This window comes from Cynocephalus volans, chromosome 10 (assembly GCF_027409185.1).
Source record: "Cynocephalus volans isolate mCynVol1 chromosome 10, mCynVol1.pri, whole genome shotgun sequence".
Lineage (NCBI taxonomy): Eukaryota > Metazoa > Chordata > Mammalia > Dermoptera > Cynocephalidae > Cynocephalus > Cynocephalus volans.
The window spans coordinates 99,373,299-99,384,128 of record NC_084469.1 but is presented as its reverse complement, the minus strand read 5'-3'; the positions used below and the strand labels follow the sequence as shown (position 1 = coordinate 99,384,128).

Below are 10,830 nucleotides of genomic sequence, written 5' to 3'. Positions count from 1 at the left end.
AGTTTAACTTTGTGGGCGCACACTCTCTCCTTCTAGGTGCAGCCTTCCTTCTGTCTCCCTCTGGGTCTCCAAGAATCCTACCCTGGAGCTGAGCTAGAACTGAGCCCTTGGCTTGTCTGTTGACTTCTCAGCGGTAAGGGGAATGCCCCTGGAAGGAGCCCGCGTCCTCCTGAGGGTACAGCACCCCGCCAGCTCTCCATGATGGCTATGGCCTGCTCTGAAGCCTCTCCCAGCCAAGCAGCCTCTCTCTGGTGCCCTCACACACTCCTCCATTGGGAATTAAGCTATCCCACCAGTTCCCCTTCCTCCCCTTTGCATTCCCCTCTGTATCCATCCTGTTCTCCAACCCAGTTCCAACTCCATCCTCCTCCTCCATTAGTGATGCTGGAAGCACAAGATAAATTAGAGGGATGGGTCATCTGGTCAACCCTCTGCCACCCTTCTAAGACCTCTTTTCTCTTCCCCAGGCCCCCCAGGCAGCCATGGACATGGGACTCTTGGGCCTGCCGGACATATCTCAGTATCGCGGCAAGACCCTGCGGCACGCTCAGGGCAGGGGCCCAGTGGTGCGTCGGCGGCGGGAGTTCATGCCAGAAGACAAGAAGGACACAGTTTACTGGGAGAAGCGGAAAAAGAACAACGAATCAGCCAAGAGATCCCGGGAAAAGCGACGTCTCCACGACGTGGCCACCGAGGGCAGGCTGGCTGCTCTGCTTCAGGAGAACACCCTGCTCAGGGCTGAGCTGCGGGAGCTCAAGCTGCACTTTGGCCTCCTGCCCCCTGTTGGTGGCCCTTGGACCTTGCCACTGCAGGCCCTGCTATGGGATTCCCCCTGGACTGGGGACCGCCACCCTGGGGCTGAACCACTCTTGTCGCTGCCTGACTCTCATGGCTGCCTCTTAAGGCCGTGCTCCCTGGACACGGGGTTTCTGGGATGCTGGAGCTGCCTGGTGGCTCACAGAAGGACTGGACTGGCCACTTCCCCCAGGTCCCCACAGGAGTGTGCACCCCCTACCCCCAACAGAATTGATACAGTCTTGCAGGCTGCTCTCCCAGCTGCTCTCTTTAACTGTCACCTCTTGGATGGGCATACGGGGCCCAGACCGGAGCTCAGGCCCTGCCGGGGGCTGTGGCCACCCATGTCCCTAGGACACGGGGCTTCAGGGCCCTCAGATGGGTTGCTGACACCCACTGCTGACTCCATGGGGCTTCCCTCCGGGGTGACCTTCCCTGTCCCAGGGAAGAGTCCTGAAGGTCTGGACCAGCCTTCCCTGCCCCACAAACTACGTGTCAAGTCCCGAGCCTCAGGCAGGGTTCCCCAAGGCCGGAACGGTGGCCAGGGCCCCCTCTGAGGGCTTTCTTTGGGCAGGGTGAGGCCTGCAAAGGAGTGGTTGGTCTGGGTTTGTCTGGAGAATGAGTGCTTGGTCATGACCAGAAAGCAGGACTGAGCAAGGCCTGTAGGAAGCAGGATGTCCACTTCCCAGTGTCCAGACCAGACCTCTAGAGGAGCAAATGGGGTTCCAGCTTGGATTCTACCATGGCTCTTGCCTTGCCCTAAAGTCTATGCTTTGGGTTGATACTTTTTTTTCTTCCTTTCATCCATTCACCTACCCACTCACCTATCAGTCCATCTGTCCATCCTCCCATCCATCCTTCGTTTGTTCGTTCCCTCCATTCATCCATCCATACATTCACCCATCTACTCATCCATTTACCCTTCCACTCATCTGTCCATTCTCCCATCCAACCACCCATCCATCCATCCAACTATCCATCCAACCATCCATCCATCCATCCATCCATCCATCCATCCATCCATCCATCCATCCATCCATCCATCCATCCATCCATCTATGCATCCAACCATCCACCCATCCATCCATCCAACTATCCACCCATCCATCCATCCATCCATCTATCTATCCATCCATCCAACCATCCAACCATCCATCCATCCATCCAACCATCCATCCATCCATCCATCCATCCATCCATCCATCCATCCATCCATCCATCCATCCATCCATCCATCCATCCATCTTTCCATCCATCATCCTTCCTTCTACCCATTTATCCATTCATTATCTTTCCTTTCTTCCATCCATCCATTTATCCATCCATCCATCCCTCCATCCTCCCACCCATCCATCCATCCATGTCCTTTCTTTCATCCATTCATTCATCATCCTTTCTTCCTTCCGTCCATCCTTCCACCCGTCCATCCATTCTTTCATTTATTTACTCAACTACTCATTCATATGCTTGTTTGTTCACCATTTATTCATTCTTTTTCTCATTCATTTATTCACAATTCACTTGTCCCCTCACTCACTGACTCATGATCTTTGGACCCTTCCTCTGTGTCCAGCTTAGTGACAAGTGTCAGGATACTTTCCTGGCCTTGGGATTCCTCTTAGGGATGGGGATTTTGGGAGAGACATACTGAGGGCCATACTGACAGAGAAGGCAATGTCTCAGGGTGTTCAAATCCTCATTTCTTGAGATCCCCTTGGGGGCTTGCTGACCACCCAGTTTGATGATCAAGACTATCCAGTCCAGGTGGCATCCTCTGTGTCTTGGGTCAGGTCCTCGAGACAGTGAAATAGGTCCTCAGTATCTGTGGTTGTGCAGTCAGTGTTCTCTCTCTCCCAGGTTGCTCCCTGACCTTGAGGACCAGGTATACACAGTCCCAGCAGGGTGGAAGAGAAGGCCACTCTTCTGGGAGGGTTTCCTAGGAACCCTGGGTCCCCAGTGCTCATCCCTTCTCTCCTCAGTTTCTCACTCAGCTTTCCCCCTTTTTTAAAAAAAAAATCATGTCAGAGATTTTATTAGATACAAGATAAAGAGACTCTAACTCCAATCACAGGGGAAGGTGGTAGTGGTGGGTTTCTCTGGAGTACCGAGCACCAGATGCCTCGGTCAGCTGGGTCATTGGGCTTCTGGAGAACCCCCTCCCCACCAGGTGTGGGGGCCGTTCTCGACCACCCCGTGTTTATCACAAATGTGGGCAGGGCATGGATGTGCGAGCAGCCATGGGTGGCTTGGCCAGCCCTGCCCCTGCTCTGCCAGCTCAGTTGCTGCCCCTGGATGTGGGTGGGGTGGGGCCCTGTGCCCTGCTGTATTAGTCCATTTCTGTTGCTTATAATGAAATACCTAGAACTGGGTAATTTCTAAGAAAATGCAATTTATTGCTTATGGTTTCAGAGGCTGGGAAGTGAAGTTCAAAGTCCAGGGAACACATCTGGGGGGGTCTTCTTTGGTGGTGGCTTTACAGCAATGCAGGGGTCTCACATGGCAGAAAGTGGTGGAGCAGAGATTCACCTCTCATGTGCTCTCCTTTTACAGCCCTCAGAACCACAGCCCGGACCACCATTGTTAATCCATTCACTACAGCACGGTCCTGCAATCTACTCACCTCTTCAAGGCCCCACCTTTCAACTATTGTAATAGGATTTCCCACCCTCAACAGTTACAGTGGGGCTTAAGCTTCTAATATATGAACATTGGGGGACACAATTCAATGAATCCACAGCACCTGCCTTCTTCCTTACCTCTGGGCCTGGTTTGGAGACTCACATCTCCCAAGAGTGTCCTGGGGAGACAAGAAGGAAGCCTGCCTGGAGAGGGTGGCCCCAGCCTGTCCCTTCTCAGCCAGTGCCCACAGCCAGGAGGAGACAGACTGGGGAGGAGGGTCCTGTTTGGACAAGTCCAGAGAAGAATCTGCCTAAAGCAAATCATAGAATTTCCACATCAGAAAGGGTCCCTAGAGTCTACCCATGAATAGTCATCTAGTCTCTATGTGAATCCTTCTAGGGATGGAGAACTCAGTTCCTCCAAAGCCAACCCACTGTTCCTTCTCTTGAGCCAAAACCCGCTTCTTGCAAACTTTCATCTCTGATCCTGTTCTTAATACAGGGAGCCTCTCAGACCCCCTGTCTCTCTTCCCTCCCCCTACTTGGAGATGGCTGGCGTGGCGGAAGAAGCCTTCAGTTTCTTCTATCTAAAGTGGAAACCACCACATTTACCTCAGATGGTTTGAGAAGATTAAACCTCATTTATTCTGTGTATAGCACTTCACACACAGTCTGGCCACAGTAAGCACTTAACAAATGTTAGCTCTCCTCTCTTCCTTTCCTCTTGAGAAAGCTCTCATGTTCTCATCCCCAGAGCAATGCTCTTCTTAGTGGAAATGTCCTCTTATTCTTAAAAATTCTTTCCCTTTGCCCTGACCTGGCTCTTTTTTTTTTTTGTCAATGCTATTTATATATGATGGCTCCTGGAACTGACTATGAATCATTTATTAACTTATCAAACATGTATATATCTTTCAACAAATACTTTTTGAGATCCTATTATGTATCAAGCAGGAACTGAGCAAGGGAAAAGTGATCCGGACTGAGAATTTGTGAAAGAGGAAACTTGCACAAATGTCTAGAGTATTCACCCAAGGTGTGTCAACTACTGTCTTCCTGTGCTGGGCCCTGACAGGAGTGGCCTCTGCCCTCAAGATCTGCTGGGCAGCTGGTAACTTTTTCTTTCTTTTTTGTGTGTGTGTGTGTGGTGGGGGGGGCTGGCTAATACGGGGGTCTGAACCCATGACCTTGGTGTTATATGGTTGTGCTCTAACCAGCTGAGCTAACCGGCCAGCCCCCAGCTGGTAACTTTCCATGTGGCTCCCTGGAATCTGCTGCTGTAAGAACTCTGGAGCCACTTCTCACCTTGGGGCCCCTTGAATTATGTCTGTCACATTCACGATTGACTTGGAGAATGAATTTTACAGTGTTCTACAATCACATGTTACATTTCCTCTTCCACCTATTTTTCCGGGCTGGTGAAATCTCTTTGGAATATGCAGGCCTAAACTTCTCTTCCTGCTTCAGGTGTGCGTGGCCTACATAATATGCACAGTAAATGTTGAATGAACGTTTGCTTTCTCTGGTTGATGATTGCCAGGTGCAGAGATAAAATGGGTTGAAGATGCTGCTTGTCTATCTTTTGTCTGTCTTGTCTATGAGAATTCTCAGGCACATCCCCACCGAACTTTGTGTTACCTGGATCCTCGATACTCAAATTGGGGTTCATGGACCAGCAGCTGCAGCATTGCCCGGGAGCTTATTAGAAATGCAGAATCGCAAGCCACTCCCTGAATGGGTGAATCAGAACCTGCCTTTTAACAAGATCCCTGGGTGATCCACCTGCCCATTAAAATTTGTGAAGCATTGATCTAGAGTAGGAGTCAGCAGACATTTCTCATGGAGGGCCAGAGAGTAAATATTTTTGGCTTTGTGGGCCATATGGTCTCTGTCATGACTATTCCACTCTGCTGTTGTAGCATGAAAGCAGCCATAGACAATATGTAAACAAATGGGTGCAGCTGTGCTCTGATAAAACTTTATTGAAGAAAACAGGCGTTGCTGGGTTTGGACTGTGGGCCACAGTTTGTTGATCCCTGTTCTGGGCTATCTATCCATGAGTGGAATTGCTAATCCTACAGGTGTTTGTCTTCAACCTTGATATTCTCAAAGTGTTCTGCAGAGAGTATTACCAATTTACACTCCCCCTGCACGCAAAGGAAACTTGTATTTTCCACATACTTGTCAATACTTAGTTTTGATGGGCTTTTTGATATTTGCCAACTGGGTGGGTGTAAAATGGTTTAACCTACATTCCTCTGCTGAACATCTTTGCCAAGATCCATTGGTTATTGGGTTTTTCTCTTCTACTGGGATATTTATCTTTTTCTTATTAATTTCTCAGAGCTCTTTATATACTTCAGAAATACATCCTTTGTCATGTAGAAACATCACAAACTTCTCATCTAATTTGTGTTTTCATTTTATTCATGGTATGTTTTGTTATACAAAAGTTTGAAAATTGAATGTAGCCAGATTTATCAATCTTTTCTTTTATGGTTTGTACATTTTTGTGTTGTTGAAAAATCTTTCTGTATCTCAGATCATAAAGATCGTCTCCTAAATGCTTTTCTAAATGTTGTAAAGTTTTGCTTTTTCACATTTAGGTATTTGGGTTACATTTTTATGTTTCTCATTCTGCTGCATGAAATGCCATTACTCGAACTTTCTGGATCACAAGAATCACCTAGGGGTGCTTGCTTAGTTACAGACCTACTAAATCAACTTCCAGGGGACAGGCCTGAGAATCTGTATTGTCACTAGTACCCAGGTGATTTTTATATTCTGACCAGTTTGGGAAAAGTTGGCTTAGTGGTTAGCAGATGGGTTTTGGAGCTAGGCAGGACCAGTATCCAATCCTGGCTGGCTGGCCTCACTAATGTCCCTGAGCCTCCCTTATTTATATATAAATGCTTATCTACAAATGTGCCCATTCTCCAGAGACTTCGTGTGAAGATTAAATGAGAAAAATCATATACCTTACTTGGCACAGGGCCTTTTCTGGGAACTGGAGAATCTAATTAATCCTGTTTCCCTTTTTGCTTTGTCCACCAGGGAGCTCAGTACTAAACTTATGGTTCAATTATAATAAATGCATATTTTTTCATTCATTTACTCATTTGGCAAATATTTATTGGTCATAAACTTCTCATCTGACATCTTTTCATTTTGTTCATGGTGTGTTTGTTGTACAAAAGTTTGAATATTGGATGTAGCCACATTTATTAATCTTTTCTTTTGTGGTTTGTACATTTTTGTCTTATTTAAGAAGCTTTGCATGTCTCAAGGTCATAAAGATAGTCTTCTATCTTTATATATATTATATAGTCTTCCGTCTTTACATATATATATCATTATATTCCATCTCTATGTATGCACTTAGGAAAGGGCAATGAACAAAATAGATGCGGTTACTGCCTCAGTGGTGCTGACAGCCTAGTGGGGGAGACAGATAAAACAAATGAGAAAAATGTATAGTAGGACCAATGATGATAAATGTAATGGAGAAAAAAGAGATAGAGGTCTTGGGAAAGGTAGGAGTGGGTGGGTTATAATAATTGAAATAGGGAGATCAGGAAAGTCTTTGCCGAGAAAGTGACATTTGAGCAGAGACTTGAGGGAGGTGAACGGGGAATCATGCATGTATCAGGGGAAGGGCATTACTTCAGCAGACAGAGCAGCCTGTGCAAAGGCCCCGAGGCAGGACCATACCTGGTGTTTTGGGGAACATTGAGGAAGCTCATGTGGCTGGAGCAGAGTGAGTGAGGGGGAGAGAGGGAGGAGGTGAGGGCTGGGAGGGGATGGGTGAGGGTCATGCAGGGCCTTGTGTGTCCAAGTGAGGACTTTGGCTTCCTCTCTTAGTGAGGTGGGGGTAATGGGGGAGTTTCTGAGCATATTTCTGCTGTAACTGTCCCCTCACCTCCATCCTGTGGTGACTGAGGTTGAGCAAAAAGAAATCACACAAGTACAGGAGAGCTGGCTCATTTTCTGGGGTGGTGTTAGTGATGGGGGGAGGGTGGTGACCACCTACTGTGGTGTGGCCGTGACTCATCTCCCCATGGTGGCCATATACTCCCTGCTCTCAGAGCCCAGGTGCTCATTCTGTCCCTGTTTCTGAGCCTTTCTGAACTATGAAGAGGGGGGCAGGTAAAGCTGCTCCATGAGGCGGAATCATGGAAGTGAAACACAGACATTTCTCTTTTCTTCTTTATAAAGTTGGCTTCCACTAAATAATCATTTTTGACAAATGTGAGAAGTGGGCGGTGTCAGGTGTGTGTGTGGGATGCCAGAAGAGTGAAGGGCTGGCTGAGGCAGAAGGGTGATCAGTGAGGAAGTGGCCAGGAATAGCTCACGAGGTGGTGTCGCGGGCAGGTGAACAGGAAGAGATGTAGATAAGCTGGCAATGCTGGGGAGGAGAGTTCTGCAAGATCAGGGGTTGGGAGAGAGGTTGAGCTTTAAACCTGCCCTGCCATTGTTGCGACTCCTGAGGGTCTGTCACACAGGACAAGTGGGCTCATTTCCTGGTCGCCTGGTCTGGGTCAGTTACTGGTGATTTGGCCTGAGTTTTGTTGGATCTTCTGAAAAAGTCTTCATTATTATGATCCCCATTGACAGATGGGGAAACTGAAGCTCAGGATGGATACATTCTTCACTTATCATGTAGAGGGAGAAGGGGCCATTTCTCCTCTCATCACTAGACCAGCGTTGACTGGCTGGCTTTCTATTCCTTGAAGTCCTTTCCTGCCTCACGTCTTTGCACCTTCTGTTCCCTCTGCCTGGAACGCTTTGCCCTGAGTCTTTAAATGACTCTCTTTTTCCATCTTCTGGTCTCAGCTCCAATGCCACCTCTTCAGAAAGGCCTTCCCTGAACACCCACTCTAAAATTGCCCACTATTTAAGTTGACCCTTCACGTAGTAGGTACTCAATAAATATTTGTGGACCATATCAATGAATTGAATAAGAACGGATGGTACTCTTAGCAACAACTTCAGCTGCAGTTAAATCCTGTGTCACAAGGTTTAACAGTCAGTCTCTGCCTGGGAGATGAAAGTGCCATGAGTTGGGGATCCTTTCTATCATGTTCATGCAGGAGCCTCCAAGTTTGAGACAGGACCTGACATGCCATCGGTGCATGATAAATATTGTCGACTTGAATCTGAGGTTTTACAAGGAAGCGGGGGTCACATTATGAGGCAGAGGGAGATAAGAAGAAAGAGGGTGTCACATGGATCTTTCACTCATTCCTCATTCATTCATTCATTCATTCACAACCTTCCAGAGAGAGTGAAACCTATTCCTTGCCTTTCAGAACCTGCCCTTTTGGGAAGGAAATGGACAAGCTTCGTGTGAGCAATAGACGATCGAGATTATGCCAGATACTGCTGAGGACTGTGAGCTGTCGGGCAGGGGGCTGGGGCACTCAGGAACTGGGCAGGTCAGAGAAGATCACTCTGAGGAGGTGACATTTGAGCTGAGACCCAGAAAACAGGAGTAACTGAAAGGAGCCAATCACAGATGGCCACACGTCTGATTCCACTTGTACAAAATATTCAGAACAGGCAAATCCACAGAGATAGAAAGTAGACTAGTGGTTGCCAGGGGCTGGGGGAAGGGGCGATAGGCAGTGACAGCTGATGGGGATGGGATTATCTTTTGGGGCGATGAAAATGTTTTGGAGCTAGATGTAGGTGCTGGTTGCACAGCATTGTGAACCTACTAAAGGCCACACTGGACTGCACCCTTTAAAATGGTTAATTTAATGTTATGTAAATTTCACCTCAATTAAAAAAATGCAAGTAAGTCTACCATGCCCAGAGGATGGTGAGGAACTGGGAGACCCCATGAGACAAGAGTTTGGGGAACTGGGTGCAGAGTGGGAACGGAGTGTGGGAGGAGATGCCTCCTCGTGGGGTCCCAGCCTGGACACATGGCCCTCAGGGCTGTAAACCTAAAAGGAGAAATGGAGGCAAAAACATAACACGTGGAGTTTTATGTGGGCCAAATTTTAGGATTGCAACCTGGGAAAATACAAATTCGAGTTGCCTTGAGAATGTGCTCTGCCTGGCAGCAGTTGTAGACAGATATTTAGAGGGAAACATGAGGGGCGGTTTCAACGTTGTTTGCCAAGAGTTTATTGGTCCGCTAAAATAACATGAGCTACTGATGGGCTATACGTTATTCTCTGTGTGATAAATTCAGGAACCTGGTGACAGAGAAGGGGTGAGGGTGACATCAGACAACTGTCGTAACACTTGGGTGGTTTGTACCCACTGGCATCGCAGCTAGTCTGGAAACAGTTGCCCAAACGTGCATTTAGCAATTATCGCGGACATGAGAGAGGTGGTGGAGACTGAAGCCTCGTGCTCCGACCTCTCTGGGCTGGATAAGTACAGCAGACTTCGCGGTTTTTTTTTTTTTAAATCCTTCTAAGCCACTTTTATTTCTCAAGGGAGGGAGGGAGCCCTGCTGGCCCTGGCGTTGTAGGTATGCATGGGTGACCGGGTGTGAAGTGCCTGGGGCTGCTTGGGTGAGGATGTCACCCCCCCCATGCATAGGCACACATGCTCTGTTGTGTTTGTGCATGCATGACACAACACACACATGTACACGTGTGTGCTCAGATCAGGGTGTGTAGGTGTAGGCATGACACATATATGTACACATGTGTGTGCTTGGGGCCTGAGTGGGGATGTGAAACACACACGTACATGTGTGTGCACGTGCCTGGGTATGCAGGGACCCCTCGAGCCTCTCCATATGTGGACACCCCCACCTGTGTCCTATTGTGGGGGCTGAAGCCTCAAGGGGGAGGTGGGGGATGGAGAGAGTGCAGCCTCCTCCCTTAAGGCCATGCTGTGGCTCCCCCATCACCCCATCTTTCCCAGCTTGGAAGGCCCTGGGGGCAGCCCCAGCCTCCCCACCCCCCACCCCTACTATAAATTCTGAGAAATCCTGTCCCGGCTTCGGCCAGGCCCCTCCCCGCCCACCCTCACCCCCAGCAGGCTGTCCTGCCCTCTGTCTTCCTGTCTTGGGGCCTGGGTGGGGGGAGCCCGGGTCCCCAGACAAAGCAGAGATGGCTCTGCCTTGCTTCCGACACCTCACTTCCCCTCCCTGGGCCTCAGTTTCCCCATCTGTAGACATGGCAGTGGGAAAAGTCAAGGGGTGACATGGGCAGGGAGGTTAGAGCAGAGTCTGGCAGGTTGTCAGCGCCTGATGCACGCCGCCTGTCACCGCTATTCACTTCCTGCATCTTGCGTCCCTCACTCCAGCCTCCGCACCTTTATCCTCACTGTTCCCCACCCACACTGTCCTCGTCCCTCTGCCCCTAGTCAAACCCAGGAATAATTCAAGTCCTGGTGCAAATCCCCTTTCTCAGAAAACAAGAGAGAAGATTGAGACCTGCTGGACCTGGGAGGC

At 48.8% G+C, this 10,830-nt stretch overlaps 1 protein-coding gene across 1 annotated transcript; it reads left to right on the top strand.

Annotated features, from left to right (window-relative positions):
- Nucleotides 1-482: 482 nt before the first annotated feature.
- Nucleotides 483-1,352, top strand: NFILZ (NFIL3 like basic leucine zipper). Its single transcript, XM_063109484.1, has one exon. The coding sequence runs from the start codon at nucleotides 483-485 to the stop codon at nucleotides 1,350-1,352; it is 870 nt and encodes a 289-aa protein (XP_062965554.1).
- Nucleotides 1,353-10,830: the final 9,478 nt, after the last annotated feature.